The 22,109-nt window shown below is 39.0% G+C and overlaps 1 protein-coding gene across 2 annotated transcripts in view; it reads right to left on the reverse strand.

Annotated features, from left to right (window-relative positions):
* Positions 1–22,109, reverse strand: part of CACUL1 (CDK2 associated cullin domain 1) — a 70,794-nt gene that overhangs the window by 43,661 nt on the left and 5,024 nt on the right. For both annotated transcript variants that reach the window (XM_039481933.1, XM_039481932.1), the window contains exons 2-3: positions 16,528–16,654; positions 7,745–7,847 (exon numbers count right to left, since the gene is read on the reverse strand). In XM_039481933.1, the coding sequence (XP_039337867.1) occupies positions 7,745–7,847; positions 16,528–16,654 (230 nt within the window). The remainder of the gene's footprint in view (positions 1–7,744; positions 7,848–16,527; positions 16,655–22,109) is intronic.

Genomic DNA, 22,109 nt, shown 5'->3' on the forward strand with positions numbered 1-22,109 from the left:
GTGTAGACAAGGCCTTAGGCAGAGCTCCTCAAAAGGTATTTAGACACCTACCTCCCACTAATTTTAATTGATTTTCAATGACCTTAATGATTAAACCCCTGTTTTCATGGATTGAAAAGACTGCTTAGGGCAGCGTATGGAGACCTGTTCTGAGGTTGGGATAGTGATAGAGCACAGACGCTTTGAAAGCAGAAGACATACAACAGCTAAAATTTCATTAGCATAATTCTATGCTACACGAGGTTTGGTTTCCTAGTACTAGAAGTAATTCTGACCATTTTTAGAAATGTATACGGCTGTAACTGAAAAGATAGAAGCAATGATCTTTTCATATGAACATTACTTAGACATACTATTTTGAGATGGTTTTCTTGCACTTTAGAATTTTAAGGTCCCATATTTGCAAAAAAAGTTCTTCGTAACTAAATTTTATAATTTAATAATCAGTGTTGGACTCCACACAAACACTAACAAATTATTTGGTAGTTCTAAGAATTTAGCTTCTTATTTATATGGCTCTTCGTTAAACTGAGATACTAAATGGAAATTCAAATTAAGATGGATGCACAGAGTGTTTCCAAGTTTGACAGCTAGTTGCTTGACAGACATGTCATGGCTAAAGATGTTTGCACACTTACCACAAGGAAACAGTTAACTGCTAGAACACCACTCATCTATTTCCACACAGATTTAAAACCTAGTGCAAGCCATTAGAGCAACGTGATAAAACATTACCAAAAAATTACTAAATAAACCCATTTTGATAAGTAGGGGTGGTTCTGTGTTACAGAGAATCATGATGAAAAGTAAGTGACCAACATAACAGCAAGTTAGTGATTTCAAAATGAGATGTTCATATTTAATAAAATTCTGACTACTAGTTTGAAAAAGGAAAGCGTAACACAGGGTTGGCAACATTTCAGAAGTGGTGTGCCGAGTCTTAATTTATTTACTTTAATGTAAGGTTTCGTGTGCCGGTAATACATTTTAACGTTTTTAGAAGATCTTTCTATATGTCTATAATATGTAACTAAACTATTGTTGTATGTAAAGTAAATAAGGTTTTTTAAATTCTTAAGAAACTTCATTTAAAATTAAATTAAAATGCAGAGCCCCCTAGCCAGGACCCGAGCAGTGTGAGTGCCTCTGAAAATCAGCTCGCGTGCCACCTTTGGCACGCATACCATAGGTTGCCTACCCATGGCATAACAAATAATTCCCCAACTAGAGCAACTTATGTAAGTGCAATACCAGGAATGATCACATCTCTCACTGTCACAGTCTAATTAGGCACATCCACAAGTGCAATTAATAATTTTTGCTGTTTTTCACACTGGGAAAATTCATCTGTCAAGCCTCTACAACAGAAATAGATGTGTTGATTTTTTTTTTCATGGCCACATCCATTAAATTTTTTCCAACAAAATATCCACTAAAAATCATGAGATTAAATTTAGTTCTTTCAGCTTTTTGGGACTAAGTCCATCAGAAAACTGAACCCAGGGCTGCCAGGCCAAAGGAACCCCACAAGCCCTCTGCCTAGACAGACCGGAAGGAAATCTCTATTAATGCCTAAAGAATGCCAAATTAGCCATTTTTCAGCTGCCTCATTTCTGAAATTCTGCTCAGCCCACTCACCACACACATGCAATCTGGCTCTTAGGAAAAGGGTTCAGTAAGCATACTCCATTTTTACTGGGTCACACAGTCACCTTCTCTGCCTATTAGCTGGAGGGAAGGGGGAATGAGACAAAGAAATCATTGCCCAGAGTCTCTCCACAGATGCAACAGAGAGGACCCGAAAGAGAAGGGCCATTCAACAGACCCACTCACTCCAATAAATGGTGATCAGAGAGGTGAGAACCCCTATGGCAGTATAAGTAGCTGGGAAGCCATCCCGTGCTCAACTCTCTCCTCTCAATAAATCAATATTAAGAAATGTTATTTGAATTCTAGTAGTACCCAAAATGTAGGCACTTTCCACAAACAGGACGACAGTCCCTGCCTTATAAAGTTTATGATCTATGATGACAAGTGGCACATACATTACATATTTTAATTAAATATACATTGGCTTCTGTTTGTGGTTTGGGCTGCTCACCAGCCCACCCTACTATTGATATCCAAGAATACACTCTTTCAAACTAAGCAATATTTTCCTATTCTGTTTCTGTTAACTTTTCAGTGCCACCTAACGAAGTGTTATTCAGCCTTGTAGATTCATTTTACATCCACCCCTTTACACTGTAGTTTCTCCAGCAAAGAATGTATGGAGTGGGAGCCTGGCAATCAATTTGAAACAGAGAAGACGGGAGGCAATGTATACAGAAGCAATACATTGTACTTTGTATGTTTTGTAACTTTAATGGGGGTGTAGAAGTGGCTGTGATCCATTAACGTTAAGAAGAAAAGTTAATTGATCTTTTTTTTAGTTTGCAATTAGTATAGCAGTATTCATTCTAGACAGAACTGCTTCCTGTGTCAAAATTAAAATATAGCCCTCTGCAAAGTCTAAGCTACTTTGCAACTAAACTTTTATTTGCATTCTACTGCCATCTACAGTACAAGTTATAAATCTCAAATTTCAGAGTGATAGCCATGTTAGTCTGTACTAGCAAAAACAACGAGGAGTCCTCATGGCACCTTAGAGACTAACACATTTTGGGGGGCATAAGCTTTCGTGGGCTAGCAACCACTTCATCAATCTCAAATTGATAACCAGGAGTAATATTGGACATTAGGAAAGCTAAAGATTCTAAGTTTATAAACACCATTTCCTCTTGCTTTTTTAGGGCTCTATTCAACCCCTCTGAAATCATTAAGTCTTTCTATTGACTTCAGTGGATGATGGACTGGTCCCTTAATGCAGTATTCAAAAAAAACATGTACATGGGACGAACATTCTCTAGTCTAGAAGGAATTGTGTCTAGTAAAAGCATCTCTGTGATGAACCCACTACAGACAGAGGATAGGTTTTAATAAGACTAGAAACCAGCAAAACTAAAAAGCCTGTCCAGAGATATCAAATGCTCAAGCATTATGTTCAGATATTTGACAGTTTTACAACTTTTTTTGTTCAGTGTTCCCACTAGGAAATTTCAATGTGACGATGACCAGATTGTTCTGGCATACTGGTTATACACAGATGCTCTGTAATGCAGCTGTTACACAACCGCTGTTAACTACTCTGCTTGCTGAGTAGACAACATTTTGCATGCCTGCCATTGCAATTATCACCCACTCTCTTGACACACAATTATACTATTACCATGTAGTACAAGGCCCCATCTTCTGTATCTATCCCTATGAAATCACACCAGTTAGGCAAGGGTTTGTCTGCTCAGCCACAGCACTGCAGAATAGTTGTCGTGCTGTGGGCCATCTATGCACTGAAATACTACATGTTTTAAGAATTTTTAAGTGTTAGAGAGTAATAGGTAGTTTCCAGACTACAATCTGTCCTGCTCCAACTTAAATGACACATAGTCCTTTAAAAACTTTAAATATCCCCCTTTTATAGAAAAAGTAAATGTGTTCTCTTCAGTCAGGCATGGAAACAATTTTCCAATCACAGTAGATTGGTGTGATAGGCTCCACTACACCTAAGTTCATCATTTCAAAGTTGCATTACTCTCTTGGGTTTTCTTCATTTAAAAGCTGTTCAGAACACCTTCTCCATTTATCTTTATGCAACTACCATCAGTCAACACCACAACAGTTTCATCTTTGACGAACCTCACTTCCTTTATATCTTTAGTCCTTTGTCCCATGCTTGCGTCAAGTCTTTGTTCGTAGTCTTATGTAAAGTTCCTCGAATATATTTGCTTTTGCAACTACATTCCTGACCAATTTCTTTACATCCTTGTAGAGTGCAGATTCCTTCAGGTCTCAATTGCTCCTACTCATTTGCCAGAGTAAGCTATAGATGGTTCCAAGCCCAATTGAAAAAGAGGAGGGTTGGTGCCAGATTGGCAGCCGGCAACAAAAAATTGCCAAAAACTGACGGTACGCCTTTGCCTCAATATAACGCTGTCCTCGGGAGCCAAAAAATCTTACCGTGTTATAGGTCAAACCACGTTATATTGAACTTGCTTTGATCTACCGGAGTGCGCAGCCCTCCCCCGAGCACTGCTTTACCGCGTTATATCCAAATTCATGTTATATCGGGTCGCGTTATATCGAGGTAGAGGTGTACTTTAAAACTTAATCATCTTGCTTAGTATTTTAGAACAATGTTTACATGCTATGCAGCAGCTACAAATACCCCCAACCATGTCTCCCTTTATAAATGCCACACCAATTCCTGTCCCACTCACACATCTGGTACCTGTTACTAGATACAATTTCAGGCTTTGATCTGCACTCTGAGACAAGCAAGCCCTCATTAAAACCAGTAGATGTTTTTTCATTTATTTCAATAGGTGTTCAAGTGGACCGTTTATGATGAGTCTGCTCTGGACCCAGTACTCCGCTGATACCCACCTACAATTGAGTTGTACACAGTCTAACTTGCTTTGTGAAACTGTCATTTGGAGTAACCCAAGCTCCAGTGCAGATTACAGCAAGCAAAACTGAAGGAGAGGCAGCTGAAATTGGCTGATGCAGGCAAAAATCTTTGTACAATGCTACTAGCTTACTATGCTAAAATTGGGAACCCAAGACAGTCTTATAGCACAAAATCGTCAGCTTACTAAAGTCACATTCAAGGTCCAATCCTGGAAGCCTTTTGTGAGCAAAGCTCTCATGAATTCAGTGTGAGTTCACCTGCAGAGAACTTACACAATCAGACCCACAGTGCAAATTGTTTAACATCACCTCAAGTTGTGAGTGTTAGAATCCTTTCACACACACTCCATCATTTTACAGTGTGAAAGCTTTTATGTATGAGTTGAACTACAGGTAACCATTCCACAACAGGGAGTTCTATCCACTGAAGTTAAAGCTAGAACTATATTTATGAATACTACATTCCATAATCTTGAGATTTAAACAGCGATAATTTTTAATTATTTGTATAGCATTAATGGCGTGCTAGAGGTTTCCTAGACAGGTTCAGAGAGAGATACCTGACAAATAATCTAAACACTTAAGGCCTGTTCTAAACAGAGTTGCAGTGGTTTAAACTGAACGTCTTTTTAAAAAGTGAATTTAGTTAAACCTTGTGCAAATTCCTGTATGGACATTCTTAAAACCAATTTAAAGCTGGATTACATTGTTTTAGTTAAAGTCAGCTCCTTAATGTATGAAACTAAACCAAAATAAGAAGGCACTGACAATGATTTATGTTACGTTAAGCCAGAATTTTTTCAGTTAAATAAGAGAGTTTAGGGTAAGCAGCAGAAATGTCACTCCCCAAAAGTCAGTTTTGCAATTAAATACTTTGGAAAGTATAAAAAACACAAGACTGTTGTCCTAACAAGAAACCAAGATGCTCAGTTTTATTTCATAATACATCTTTAAACTGGTTCTTGATCACTTACTGAACGTGTAGTTCTACATTAGAGAGTATAAAGAGGTATTTTGAAAACATGCAAGTATAAACTGGTGGAGTTTAACTGTGAAAATAAGAAGGCATGATTAAAATATCAAAATGTCCCACCTCCCTCATTATGAGTACATAAAAAAAAGAATGAATTGTTTTAGCAAGAGAATTTAGCATTCTCCAAAATGCCAGTGTGCAAGTATGGGCCTGGCAGACATGGACAAAACTGCCTACTAGAATTATTGCCAATTAGTTTTTTCTGCCAGAAGCTGGTACTGGAAGGCAGGGAACGGATCATTCAATAATTGCCCTGTTCTTTCATTCCCTCTGAAGCACCTGGCACTGGCCACCGTCAGAAGACGGGATACTAGGCTAGATAGACCAGTGGTCTGATCCAGTATGGCCATTCTTTATTCTACTGAGATTTTCTTGTAGGAACCCAGGCTAAGTGAGGAATCTTTGCCCATGCATGTTCGAAATTATATGATTTGTTGTATATGAAACAAAATAATATAGCTAGAGTCAAAGGTCATGTCATTATATCATACCATAATAATTTTATCACCTGTCAGAAGGTGTGTTCAATCTAAGCAAAGAAGCTGTTGTAAAGACAGACTGCACGAAATAGTTGTCTCACTTATTCTTGCAACAGGTTATAGCAGCAATTTTTAGAAGAAGAATTTAGTGCATCCATGCACAGACGTCTTTAAAAACAGTAAATTCTTAAATTCCTGAAGGAACTATCTCAGAAGCCAGTACTACAGCAGGGAGCAAGGGATTTTCGGGAAATTTCCAAACACAAAGCATTGCATCATAGGATGGAATTAGGAGGACTAGCTGAACCAGTGCAATGATTGTCAATTCTCATACAAATGGAGGCAAAAACGTGTATACTGCACCAATTCAGCAGGACTTGAGCTGAAGACTTAATTCTAGATATTGCAACCAGCAACTATAACTAATGTTGTAGAACTGCTGGGGTGGCTCTTATGTGGGGATGTAAAACATTGTAAGAGAATTATTTTTATTTCTTGGTTGCTTTACAGCACAGAAAGGTGCGCTAGGCACTTCACAGTAGACAAAGAATCTGCCCCTGCCCCAAAATGCTTAGAACCTTAATTTAGATGAGGGTAACATCGGCATGATCACATTATTACATATTTTGATGTGTTCATTTATATTTAAAAACCAAAAACAGATCTTAATTAAAAGCAGCAAAAACCCCTGTCATTAATTTGAAGCATTGTGGGAAAAAAAGTGAGGTTTATAGGCTAGGTACTATATTTTCACCAAGTGAAAACAAAGAACTGCTATATTTGAAGACTCCTATATGTTTCGTGTTACTGCTTGACTTTTAAGTCAGCAAGTAACTATAATATCAGTTTTCAAAAGTGATTAAAGTCAATTACATGACTCTGTTGTAATTTTAGTTTAAATGTTAACAACTAATGTCAGTGCAACATTCACTCAAAATGACCATGAACAGAACTACCTACAGCATAGCAATAAAAGTACAGCTATAGTTTTCCATTTTGAGCCTGCTGTTTGAAAACTTTCCGGCTGCTCTAGACTTCCAGTTGACTAAGTGATAACAATTTGGAGAATGCTACATTATCATTTCCATGTTAGAGATTCCAAACATAACACAACACACAAAACAAATGGATGAAAGACACTGTACAACTATCAGAAATGCAGAGTGCGATAGGAACATACAAGCTGTATTATGATTGCTGTAAACCACTGACATCTAGGGATGGGTAAGAAAAATGCACATTTGTCTCTATCTCCAAGAATTCGTATTTAACGGTACACAATTTACACCTACTTTTTACCATCTCATACATAACTCACCAAGCTTTTTCTTTTAATATGCACAATGGTCTCCAATTTCTGATCTAGGTGGATTGTAAGTGACCTTGTGTGCTTTAGATTAGCAAAGCTGAGTCAAGCACTTGTTTGATGCATTTGTTGTCTGCATTATGTTCAGATTCCCCACTATCAAAGCTTTCATTTTAATATATATTAACTCTCAGCTCTTATGCTTGCAATGACAACTTGCCAAATATGAACCAAGTGTAAACCAGTGTTGTACAATCTAAACTTTCCTACAATTGTGTTATTGTCTAAATCTCTGTTAATTATGTATCAATTTACTGAATTGCAGGCACTAATCTTGATAGCAACCCCTTCCTAAATGCTGGTTCCAGTACAATGGCAGATCCCAGGAAAACAACAAAATTAGATTGTGCAGCTTCTTACCTGCAGCTCCTTTGAGACTCTCTCTAAGTGGTTAGTTATCTTTTTTATTAGGTCACTATACATCTGTTCCGAATGCTGCTGGCATACACATTTATACACACAACTGCAGAAACAAATATAGGAACAATGATGAATTTACAACAGTTTGCAATGGAGGGCAGTGAACATTTAAAATACTGCTTTAAATCTCAACTTAGAGGGCAACAAGATGACACGTTAACAGCTTGTACACTAAGCCAATGACTAAGGCCCCAATCCTGAAATCTCAGCATGGATCCCCATTGACTTCAATGAAGACCCACCATAATGGAGCTCAGGGCAGGATCAGAACTTAATGCTGTTTAGGAAGTAATTTTGCACTTCTAAGTACATTAGTAATTCTGTCAACAGTACACTTTGTATATTTCTCCTTCCATACACAGCATTAAAGTTACCATATCAAGTACTCAGTTGACGATTTTTTCAAGTTACATTCATAATAAAATCTTTCCACTAAAATTACCAATACATTTAAAAGATTTCTGCCTCTAGAATTCATATAAGATATACAGCACTGTCAACCAGTCATAAAAATAAAAATAGCACAAAAATCGGTTTTAAACCATCAAAAGCTACAAAATTTATTGCCCAGGATAAAACTTGGCTGACTGCCTTAGAATGAGAGCATATTACAAATCGCCAACCATTGGTCTAAGACTTTTGACATAAAACCATATCTCCACAGCAACATGAATTCAGGAGGCCATAAATGGTACCTTAACTGCTCATTTTAGGATTTGGTTGGTTTAAGTCAAATCATCAACATTAGTTCTTTTAAAAGATCTTATTTTCCCCCATGGCAACAAAATCACACATTAGAAATATACTTAAGCAGCAATAAAACAAATACAATACTTGCAGCAAGAACACGCCCTAAGCTAATCAAACTTCTTGAAGATTAGACACTGCTTACCTTTGCCAAAATATAGAGTGGATAAAAATTGATTTTTTTAGGGATGTTGATTAATCGCAGTTAACTCATGCAATTAACTCAAAAAAATTAATCGTTATAAAAAATTAATTGCAGTTTTAATCGCACTGTTAAATAATATAATACCAATTGAAATTTATTAAATATTTTGGATTTTTTTTACATTTTCATATATATATATATATATATAGTATTCTGTGTTGTAACTGAAATCAAAGCGTATATTATGTTTTATTACAAATATTTTCACTGTAAAAATGATAAACAAAAGAAAGCATTTTTCAATTCACCTCATACGAGTACTGTAACGCAATCTTTGTCGTGAAAGTGCAATTTACAAATGTAGATTTTTTTTTGTTATATAACTGCACTCAAAAACAAAACAATGTAAAGTTTCAGAGCCTACCAATCCACTCAGTCCTACTTCTTGTTCAGCCAATCGCTAAGACAAACAAATTTGTTTACATTTACAGGAGATAATGCTGCCCTCTTCTTATTTACAGTGTCTTATTTACAATGTCAGAAAGTGAGAACAGGCATTTGCATGGCACTTTTGTAGCTGGCATTGAAAGGTATTTACATGCCAAATATGCTAAACATTTCTATGCCCCTTGATGCTTTGCCCTCCATTCCAGAGGACATGCTTCCACGCTGACGATGCTCATTAAAAAAATAAGGTGTTAATTAAATTTGTGACTGAACTCCTTGGGGGAGAACTGTATGTCCTCTGCTCTGTTTTACCCGCGTTCTGCCATATATTTCATGTTATATCAGTCTCAGATGATGACCCAGCACGTGTTGTTCATTTTAAGAACTCTTTCACTGCAGATTTGACAAAACAACAAGAAGGTACCAATGTGGGATTTCTAAAGATAGCTACAGCACTAGACCCAAGGTTTAAGAATCTGAAGTGCCTTCAAAATCTGAGAGGGACGAGGTGTGGAGCATGCTTTCAGACGTCTTAAAACAGCAACACTCGGATGTGGAAACTATAGAACTCGAACCACCAAAAAAGAAAATCAACTTTCTGCTGGTGGCATTTGACTCATGAATATACAATGGTCCACACTGCTTTGGATCGTTATCAAGCAGAACCCGTCATCAGCATGGACGCATGTCCCCTGGAATGGTGGTTGAAGCATGAAGGGACATATGAATCTTTAGCGCATCTGGCATGTAAATATCTTGTGACGCTGGCTACAACAGCACCATGTGAATGCCTCTTCTCACTTCCAGGGGACATTGTAAACAAGAAGCGGGCAGCATTATCTCCTGTAAATGTAAACACTTGTTAGTCTGAGCAACTAGATGAACAAGAAGTAGGACTGAGTGGACTTTTAGGCTCTGAAGCTTTACATTGTTTTGTTTTTGAATGCAGGGTTTTTTTGTACATAATTCTACATTTGTAAGTTCAACTTTCATGATAAAGAGACTGCACTACAGTACTTGTATTAGATGAATTGAAAAATACTATTACTTTTGTTTTTTATAGTGCAAATACTCGTAATCAAAAATAAATATAAAATGAGCACTATACACTTTGTATTATGTTGTAATTGAAATCAATATATTTGAAAATGTAGAAATCAGCTGAAATATTTAAATAAATGGTATTCTATTTTTAACAGTGCGATGAATAGTGATTAATTTTTAATCACGCAGTTAATCACGATTAATTTTTAATTGCTTGACAGCCCTCTTTTTTTAAAAATTAAAAATCAGATTTTTAATTTAAATTTGATTTTTTTTATTTTGTTATTTAAATTAAGTTTTTCTAACAATAAACCTGTTTAAAATGAAATTTTAATTTAATACAAAATATGTTAAGGGCTAAAATTATAATCTCCTAAAACATTTAAATAAAAAATAAATATGCTGAATCCATGAGCCTCTAATCAAACTTTGAGTTTTCTATATTAAGAAAGAATCGGGGGGAAATAGATAACTTTTGAGGTCAAGCTTTTAAAAAATGGCACAATAGATCAAGCCTATGTAACTTTGATGTCATTTTCAAGAGACTTAGGTGAGTAGGAACATAAGCTTCAGTCACTTTAATTTAGGCATATTTACTACACTTTATCCCTTTGTTTAATAAATCATTTAGTTGTAAACATAAAACATGTTTTGATAAGAGAAGTTTATGTATCTAAAACATTTAAGGTTGTTTTGTTTAATCAAATTAAGTTTTATACTCTGTTTTATGTGTTTAATTAAATTTAAGTTACCATCTTAATGTAACTTGACACAAATCATGAGCAAAAAGTTAATTAGCTAGTAAATCAGTATGTCATTCTCCATCTTCTAAAACTAAAAATGTACAATTATTAATCTGAAAATATTAAAATATATGTTTGCTTAAATACATGTATATCATCGTTATAAAAGTATACAGTTTTGCTTCCTTGGTAGCAAAAAGATGTACCATTTCTAGCATAAAAGCTCATTTAGTTGTAAACATGTTTTAATGGTTAAATTAATTAATAAGAATGCACCTCTCTCTAGAAAATAACTAACATACAAATGGAAAAGTTGGTTTAAATCATTGATTTTAATCAAGGCTTCCCACTTCATTTAAATCAATGATTTAAAAATCAATCCACCCTACCAAAAACTTTTGCGGTTATATTAATACAACTTGTATTTTTTTTTAATTATGTGAATTTGGCTCTTTTGAAAGTTAACTTTTAGATAATGTTTTCACCTCTAGTACTGAGAGGCAACATGGACTAATGGATAGGGGAGCAGACTGGAACTCTGGTTCCTACTCCTATCTCTGCCACTACCTGCTGTATGATCTTGGGCAAATCACTTCAGCTCTCTGTGCCTTTGTTTCTCCTCCCCACATTTGGTCCATCGTATCTATTTAGAATGCACACAATTTGCAGTAGGGACTGCCTCCTACTGTGTGTCTGTACAGTGCCTAGCACAATGGGGTTCTGATCCCAATTGAGGCCTCTAGGTACTACTATAAACACAAATTTATAACAAGCTAATGCCAAACTATAAACAACCTTCTCTACACCTCTGCTGAAGTGCCAAAATCTCGACTACAACTACTCCTGGGGGAATTCTGCACCACTGCACATGCACAGAATTTTATGTCCCCTGCAGATTTCTTTGCTTCCCCACAGAAAAATGACTTTCTGACGGGGAAGCAAAGGGAAGCCACAAGAGCGGTCATGCGACCTTCCCCAGCAGTATGTTTCAGTGGCCCAGGGCAGCCGGCAGAGAGGTAAATCACTGTGGGGCAGGAGGTGGGACTGGGAAAGACCCGGCTGGTGGCTCCTACCCTGCATCAGGCTCAGCTGCTAGTCCTGGCTGGAATGGGGAGGATGGGACTTCCTCTTCCCCTGCATGGCATCCAGAGCTGGGTCAGACCCACCCCCATATGTCTCCACCGACTGCAGGAAGCTCTGCCAACCCCCTTTCCACCTCCCCGACTACCTGCACCCATCGCTCCTCATCTGCAGGTGGAGGGATCCCTGTACAGGGAGCTGTTCCCCCATCTGCCCAACCCCCATGCAGCCAGACACCCTCATGCCCAGACCCTTCCACTGAGCCTCACCCACCCCGCATTCAGAATCCCCCCGATAAACCCCACTCCCTCTGCTCCTGGATCACCCAATGAGCCACTCGCACCCAGATCCCCACCCCATCGAGCCCCAACCAGCTGCACCTGGATCTCTACCCCACTGAGCCCACCTGCCCCAGCATCTGACTGCCCACTGAGCCCCCTACACCCATAGCCCCCTGCAGAGCTCTATCCCCCCCACACCCAGACCCCCCCGGATGAGCCCCAATCACCTTCACCTGGACCCCCCACCACAGAGTCCCATTACTGTTGCACCCAGAATCCCCCCAACAAGCCCCTGTGCATCCAGATCCCCCCCCCGCACACCCAACTAAGCTGCACGCACCTGCAAACTGCCCCACACAGAACCCTCTCAACCCACACCTGAATCCCCTGACACTAAGCCCCTCCACACTTGGATCCTGCCTTGCTGAGCCTGCCTGCCCACACCTGGCAAGGAGGGGCAGTGCCCGGGGGTGTTTCTGGGGCAGGCCCAGTCCTTGCACTTGTCAGGGTTCGGTGCAGCCTCACCGCTGAGTCTATGTCCTGGGGGTGGAGCTGCACATGTGATCTCCCACCTCTGTGTACCCAGTGTCTTGTGCTCCCCAATGCCATGCTGGAGCATCCACATTTATCTGACAAATAAAATTTTAAAATATTGTGCGCAAAAATTTTATGGTATTTGTTGCAGAATTTTAAATTTTTTGGCACAGAATGCCCTCAGGCGTATACAACTCTCCAATTCCTTCCTTTGTTTTTTTTCCCCTTCCTCAGCAGAGGCTAACACTGCCAATAAAAATGTAATATGGATCACACAATGAATCATAGGATAAGACCTCCAAGAACTTTAACACTGGTGACATGTTAGGAATTAACCTCACAGTTTCACAGATGAAAAAAGAGAAGCACACTCAGTAACTATATCATGCTCTCAGGCCACTGAAGAGGCATTTTGGTAGAATTATCATGACAGACTAGTAGCTCCTTCAGAGACAAAGTCATGACAATTTTTTACTATAGAACACATATTGTCCATTCCCTTCTAGGCCACCTACATAGCTCAGTGGTTTGAGCACTGGCCTGCTAAACCCAGGATTGAGAGTTCAATCCTTGAGGAGGCCACTTAGGGATCTGGAACAAAAATTGGTCCTGCTAGTGAAGGCAAGGGGCTGGACTCAATGACCTTTTAAGGTTCCCTTCCAGTTCTAGGATATTTGTATATCTCCAATTATTACTTCCCTATCCAACAGGTCTCTTTTTAGAAACTGCTCCTCATCCTTTTACATATATTTGGTTTTCAACTCAACTCCCTATAGTTTCTCATGTTTACTCCTCCATACTGAGGAGTTCAATTGTCTAGCATAAATTCTAATGACAGAAATAACTGTACTGGGAATGACCAGGTAGAAATATATCATACAATACATTAATGTCAGAAACAACAGTGTAATTTGGATCAAGAGAGACGGAGGTAGAATAAGACTAATGAGATTGGTTTTGTGACCTCTTAAACTTACATTTAGATAAAGACAGCACATGGCTGTGGGGTTTATTTGTTCAGACACAGTACAATATATGGCCACTCCCACAATAAGTGAAGTGGACTGATTCATTTGAAATAGTATGTCATTTTACAAAGTTCTACGTGACATTCTGCAGGTCTGCACTTTAAACTGCTGCTATATTTACTCCTGTCCTGAATTTCTGCAGTTCTTTACATAGTTAAACAGCAAACAGCTGTATTTAGACAGCAATGTTTGTATATGCATATAGGTTTGTGTGTTTAAGTTTTTATCTGAACGTTTCTATTTTAGAACTTATTTCCCATTTTCAGATCCTGTTTCCACTTCCCGATTATAGGCTGAGTCTGAGTCATCACTGCTCTGATATTACTCTAAGGAAGCTGAAAGAGAATTCTACCAGACTGCTGTTCCTTTTGGCACAGTCCCACACTTTAATGAGAGATTATCAACTCCCCAAATAGAACAATTAGAAGATAATTGAATGGAAAATAATCTGAGATTTGTAAATTTTCTAATAACGGTGATTGAAATTCTAATTTTTCATTAGATTTAAAGAGATCTTACAAAAAGTGCTAGAACTACAACTGATCCGTCTACCTCAGATTTTCTTCCTCTGAAAGGTGCTCTTTACAGATTGTGTCTGTTCTTTTTAACTCCTCAGGAATACAGGAAAAATAATCAGTGTATAGGCACACCTTATTAAACTACTTTGTGTGTGAGAGGAGGATTGGCTCCTTTATTTAGTACACCTTAGGTTTTAAGGTCCAGAAGGTCTTTATCTTTCTCACTGTCTGAGAAACAGATAGGAAAAACAAAGATGTGTAGCTGTTTGTAGATTTGGAGAGGAAAAACAGTCTTCTGGTTAAGGCACTGGACTGAAACAAGAGATGTGGGTTCAAGTCCTGGCTCTCTTACTGAATTCCTGCAACTCTTTGGGCAAGTCTCTTCAACTCTCTGTGTTCTCAGTATACAAAAATATATACTTCCTTTCCCCTATGCTTGGTCTATCTTGTCTATTTAGCTTGTAAACTCTGTGAGACAAGGATTGTCTCTTACTATGTGTTTGTATGGTGGCTAGAACACTAAGGCTTTGATCTCTGTTGGGATCTGTAGGCGCTATCACAATCTGAATACTAACTGTTGCTTCTGAGATTAAAATCTTTTGGGAGAAATTTAAAATTATTTATCCTTGTGATTAGTTTCTTATGAAAATAGATCATTCATTTTATGATTGTGACCAATTATTTTTATTTCTAAAGGAGTAAAGAATCTAATTATGGGGCGGGGGGGAACAGTCTGGATTTGCTGTGTCTATTGTTTCATAGGTCAATGCTGGTAGGTGCTAAGCTTGTCTTTGTTGCTGGCTTTGTGCTCATTTGAGATTTCTAGATGGGGAGAACATCTGTTACTTCTGAAGAATGCAGATTCAGTAACCATCTAATGAATTAAAGTGAACTTATCCCTCTTAATTTTTGATACAGATGTTGCAGTCCAGAGACTGATGAGGGCATTTTCTAATTGCAGGGCAGGGGGAGAGAAGAGCAAGGTAGAGGTGATTAATTTTGTAATTATTGAAAACTTATCAATACTTTTTATTAAACAAGTAGGGCAGCAACAGGCAGTGCCCAAGATGCAACGTGGCAGGTGATTTAATTTTCCCCATCTGGCTCCTTTTTCTAGGGATCCAGCTTGGGGAAATGGGGAGGGAGAAGTGGAAAGCTATGTCCAAGTGGCAGCAGTAGACAAGAGCTGAGAGGCCACAAGCCCCATGAAATAGAGCTGAAATAGGACTGCATTCCTGGCACCCATGCTTAGAACCCAGTCCTCTGCTAAGGAACATGGAAGGTGCCTTTAATCTGCTGGTGTCACTAGCAAGAGTCAGCCCCTTACCCAATAAAAGCAACTGCATCTCCTCCCACCAGCTTTTCTCCAACTCCCTGAATAGCTGCCACCCACAGGACAAAAACTCCCTTTCATCCCAGGTTTAGAAATATAAATCACTAATCCTTTTCTAGAGGAACTCTTAGCACCTTGCAGGATCAGGCTTCTAAGGGTATGTCTACACCGCAAAAAGAGACCCGCAGCAGTGAGGCTCAGGACCGGGTCAATCGACTTAGGCTCGTGCTCCAGAGCTAAAATTAGCAGTGTAGGCGTTTCGGCTCACACTGGAGCCTGGGCTCTGAAGCCTGGCGAGAGGAGAGGGTCTCAGAGCCTGGGTTCTAGCCCGAGCTTGAATGTCTACACTGCTACTTTCCGCCTTGAAGTGCAAGCTCAAGTCAGTTGACACACGCTCCGAGACTTGTTAAGATGGGGTTTTTCTGCAGTGTAAACCATACCCCAAAAAGGTTACTTGAGGTATTCACTCAACTTCTTCCAACAACGCCTCCCTCAACTGCCATAATTAATGGTGTGTTACACACTTCTGGGTGTATTATACCAAAATTCTGTGGGGACACCGTATTTTATTTTTATAGTTTTCACTTATTCGAGGTGATCATGGTTTTGATCTACATAGATCAAGCATAAATGCATATAATCCCCAACAGGAGATGCAAGGGTATCTGGACAGCTTATTTTTTCCCATTCTAACCACATCAGTACTAAATGGATTGCACTTTATATAATAGACAAAATCAACGACATATGAAGCATGTAAGGGAGGATCTTCCACATACGTTCAATTGAAAGGAAGCTATGTAGCGCTTAAAGGTTTCCTTACCTGTATATTTGTTCATAGGAGATGGGGATGTAGTCACCAGGACTCTGAGTTAAAAGCTGATCTATGGCACTGTCCAACTTTGGCCAATATGTGCTCTTATAATCTTCAATGGTTATAACATTCATTACTATAAAGAAAAAAAGACAAAGCTGTGTTTTACTGCACTTTTAGCCGAGGTACTCAGAGGCTGAGGAAATGTCAGCAATTTAAGATCACACCTGATAAGCAGGCAAAGAACTTCATATGAATAACTGCACTTAATCTTTGTTAGGACACACCCATCTTTCACAACAGAGGTTATACCCTAATTTGTATCTGATGTTTACAGAAATGGAAAGGTTGCTAAGTCAGTGTTTTGTGGCCCCAAAAAATAGTTACCGATTCTGCTGTGAAAGGGAAAAAACCACCACTCTGGAAGCTCCAATAATGACAAAATGAAACAAAACAGAAAGTGGCTCAGTGACTTGGCATATAACATATTATGCAACTGTGTTGGAAACCAGAATTAAAGATGAACACTAAGCTCTCCCACACCAGAAGAACAAGGGCAGACTGGGAGCAACAGTTTCCCAGATCAATCCCTCTCAATTGGTATGCAAACCACCACCATGTTAAAGGAGACCATCAACTCTCTTGACTACAGGGTTCATGGGTCAATGCAGCTACAATTTGGGACTTGTTTACTTGGTGCCTTAGTCCATACTAAGTGGGGTGTGAATTCTAATGTGCACCAGCATATTGTGTGTTAACTGGCCTATGTGGACCCAGCTGGTGCAAACTCAGGGTATGTCTACACTGTGTTTCAAAATCTGTGGCAAGTCTCAGACCCCAGGTCTACAGGCTGACTCATGCTACCGCACTAAATGTAAGCTGTGTAGACATCTGGGCTCAGGCTGGAGCTCTGGATCTGAAACCCACCCCCTCCCCAGGCTTCAGAGCCCGAGTTCCAGCCCAAGCTTGAACATCTAACGCAGCTGATTTTAGTGCCATAGCATGAGCTCAAGTCTCTAGACTCACTGCCACCAGTTTTAAAACAGTGTAGACATACCCTAAAAGTTCCCTAGTGTGTGTTGATGTAGACCATTAACATGCACTAGGGAACTTTTTGTGTATGCCAGCAAGGGGCCATATGAGCCCGTTAGTGCACAGCACACTGGTGAACATTAGTCCCCACTGGCTGGGGTGTAAAGTAAGGCACCATGTAGACAAGCCCTATATCTATCAGTGCCTTAGTTCTCCTTCTACAAGAGAGGCATAGTACACCCAGACCTGGCAGGGATGTTTCAAGGAGCAATACAGTAAAGATTGCAATGCACTCAGATATTATGGTAATGGGGGACGTAAGTACCTAAGACTAAATATACTACTGAGCTCCACCACCATCCTGCTTTTGTTCCTTGCGTCCTTTTCCCAACACACTTTGTGCATCCACACAGGCACAGTCAAGCCCCTAACATCTGAAATTAAAGCTCTCTCGCTCTTCTCAGACAAGAAAACTTGATTAGCTACCCATGGAACAATTCTAGAATGGACAACACCTTTTTCCTCAAAAACACACAGTGTATTGCATTAGCAGGACCATCTTGCTAGCTCTTGCTCTCAGACAGCTTGAGCACAAGTTCCAGCTAACCCAAAGACACCAGATAGTTAATACAAAGGGGCCTAGAGCCACAAAGGGGACAAGCTCAGCATTACAACATGTAACATTTAGGTGCCCTGTCACCTAGTGGAATCCATGGCCCCAAGCTGGGCACACGGGCTCCCTATGCAATGCCTGGTGAGAGTGAGGCATCTAAGAATGGAATCCACAAAAGCCAGCAAGATGAGTGGGGAGCCGCCTAAGCTAGCCAACAGGAAATGCTGAGGAGGGCAATATAAATAATTAAATAGTCATTGGCGCATAAGACCCAAGTTCAAGTCCCCACCTCCCAGGGGAATGCCTGCACTGCTGTGCTGGAGAATCAGTCTCGCTCTCTCTGGCACAGCGAATATAAGTAATTTATACAAAGTGGAACAGCTTCAACTTGACAGAATAATACCCACACCCGTGCTTCAGACGCTCACTTGGGAGGTTGGAGACGTAGCTTCAAGAGCCTTCTTGAAATCAGGCACAGAGGGGATTTGAACCCAGGTCTCTCACATCCAAGACGAATGCCCTAACCACTGGGTTATTGTGCGTAAGGGGGAGACCACCTCCTTCTCTTTGGATTTTTATGCATAGCCTGATCCAGTAGGATGCCTCGGAGCATGCCTACAGGACTTGGCCCTGCAGGAGAGACAGGCAGGGAAATATTTAGTCTGAGCATCCTCCAGGGCTTAGTCACCAAGCTGCTCAGTGGTGTGAGGACTAAGGCAGCTGAGCACATGGCCAGCAACAGAAATTTAGGAGCCAGGGGAACTTTACAGGTGAGAATTTAGGCACCTACATGGTTAGGTGGCAGCTGACTAGGGGTTTTGAGGAGTTAATTTCTGGATTTAGGTGCTCGAAGTGGCATTTAAGTACCTAAACTGCTTTATGGATCTAGCCCTAAAATTCATGTAGCTTTGGACAGCCTGATCTGCTTTTATTAAAAAGAATGTTTGGATATTTAAAGTCCATTTGGTCACCAGAGGAAGAAGAGACTTTAAAGTCTCATCCAAAAGATAATGCCTCCATGCAGCCAACACTAAATATTAGTCCAAATCCTTGTGTAGATTTGAGTGTAATTAACTAAGCTATAGTGACAAAGAAAATGAGTGACCTAAGAACTAATTTGGAACTAAATGGAATCAATTTTTAAACAGAGTGATAAGCTCTATCAATTTTTTTGTGGCATCACAAAGAATTAAGCACTAGAATCCCGAAAACCTATTCGGATTCAGTCTTGAAGAGGGAAAGGGTAAAGTGACACTTTTATAAATAAACCTCTGATAAAAGTAGCGGTTGCAGTGTACTAACTGGCTGGAATTATGGATTTTGGAAGTACTGTGTAGTAGATTTTAATTAGAAAGCTATTACAAACACTATTTATTCCATTCAGGAGTAAAGTGCACTTGATTGCCACCACAGAGCTTTGAACCGAAGCCAACCAAAATGTTTATATATCAAACAGTCCAAAGACTATAAACTGTTCAATTCCTGCTCATTTTATTCTTTAAAAAAAATAAATTACTCCAGAGTTCTAAGAACTCTCGCTCTCATATACCTCACATCCCTTTCTTTCCCATCCATATCTATTAGCACAGAATAAATACTGAATTAGCACAATACTGCCCGATGATCAGGTTTGTGGGGGTAACATCAAGATTGTGCAAAAACAGTTTTATCGAGAGCAAGGGCAGAGTGGAGGGTGGGGAGACCAACATAGTGAGTTTTTAGGGGAATTATTTGTATTTTTTCCATTTGTTTATGAATATCACAAATATTTGAAAGTAGGGGATTTGAGGGTTTTATTTTGTTTTTAAAAAACCAACATCATTAGGCTCCAGTTTCAATCTGTAAGTGAAAACATTCTAAAATATTACAAGAAAATTCTATACAATTCTCCAAAGGGCAGCTGATAACATGGTTCTACATAAATCTGGCAACCTTTCTTTCTTTATTTTTTCAGTGTTGAAATCATCCAGTGGCTATTTCACATTCAAACCACAGTAAATGTGAAAGCCGCTGATCAATCCTGCAAACTACCAATTACCAGCTATCACCGTATAATTTTATCTGACGCACTATGACTACTGTTGAAACAAGTGGTAGAAAACTGGTGATTGAAGGGACAGAAGTAAACCAAACAATTCTTCCCAGGTAAATTGTAAACATTGCCGAGATTTGAAAAGTAGCAAGATGGAAGGAATTTGTGCTCATCTCAGAAAATGTAGAAATTCAGTTTCTTCAGAGCCTAAAGTCAAATGTGCCACTGAATTAAATGTTGTCTAATTAAAGTGTCATGGTCAAAATTGAAATATAGTGAAAAAATATTCATTTTAGGCCTTTCAGGCCTTCCATGAACTTTTCCACATCAACTTCATTCAGAAGCCGTCCAAATGCCAAAAAACAAAAAGCAATCAATAATTGTCATTAAAATAAACTTGAAATTGATAAGAAAGCTGCAGTGTTCTTTTTATGCTAACATCACTTCCTGTATAGCACAAAGTGACAAATTAAAAAAAAAGACTGAAGCACTTTGTCCCCGAACACTCTTTTCCAGATAGATTTAAATTCACAGATCCACTAAGCGAAGAAATTTTAGAGGAAAAACTAAGAGTTAACCTGGACATTAATGAAAGGTGATTAGTCTAACATGAAAAGTGAAACAACAATAGTTACATGTATCCATGTAGAAAAAAAACCTGTGCCTACTTATTGCTATTAATTATACATCTGAAAGTACAACAGAAGAATATTGTGTCCTAATTGCCAAGGATGCCTATGCATGTCAAGGTCTGACAAGGGGTTATTTGTCATTTATTCAGATAACAAAAATAAAATGACAGCAGAGAGCGAATTTAGCAGGAATAATCCCAAACTTCTGATGTGAGGACGTACAGCACACTTTTTAAATCATATTGAGAAAATAGTAATACCTAACACAACCCTAAACCACACTGTGAAAACTCAAGAATTCTTCCAGAAACACCATTATCCTCAAACAGAACCCTGCAGATTCCCTGATACAAAATCCAATCACATCAGCTTGTGGCTACCATTATGGGTCTGGTCTCTGCAGCTCTATAGAAATTTAAAGAAGCTTTTTCATCAGTTCCAAAGGCATATCCAACCTTACCTATACTCAGATGACTTTGCAATCAACAGCAGAGCTTTTACAGTTTCTAAAGCACCTATAGGGACCCACTCCTTCTCAGAGAGAACATCTAAACAGTGGTTGCAAACTGTCATGATGGCTAAATGCTAAATCATATGTTCTGTGTCTTTTGATTAGTTCACAACGGTCTCACAGTCCATGTGGATTTGTGAAGTGCATTATTCCAAAACAAAGAAAACTCAACATAAGAGAGGGGAAAAGCTGAAAATGCAGAAAGATTCATCAGCAGTGTTAAATGAGAGAGGTGAAAGCTTGACTGAAACTGGTTTGCACAGGGCCTCCATATTGCCAATGGCAGAACTGACTCATTTTTCAGCAAGAAAGCAACCAGCACATTTTCCTGCAAGATCATCCAGAAGTGCCAAGAGTAATGTAAATGTTTATTCTCAACTACAGTGCAAGCCCTATTTAATAGGTCTTAGGTAATTCAGATCAGGAAGAGCCAGTTGGAAGAAACTACATTCTAGGCAATTGCAAAGCACACTTGAAAGAATTCCAACTAAATTAGCAAAGCCTGCTAGATAGTGTCATTCAAATATACCAATATATCCAAGCACACCTTGCATCTCATATTTTTATTCATTCAACAATAACAGAAAAGTAACTCTAGTTTTCCTCCTGCAATCACCATTCACAACTATAACAAATTACTTCTAAGAATGAATGCTTTTGGAAAACATTCTGTCATATGCTGTATGAAGAGTTTACCTGTAGGAATTGTTGCTTTTCATACAATGACCATTCCGTATTGTCCTTTGGTTTTAAACAAAGTAGTTACAGGAA

This window comes from Mauremys reevesii, linkage group 7, assembly GCF_016161935.1.
Source record: "Mauremys reevesii isolate NIE-2019 linkage group 7, ASM1616193v1, whole genome shotgun sequence".
NCBI lineage: Eukaryota > Metazoa > Chordata > Testudines > Geoemydidae > Mauremys > Mauremys reevesii.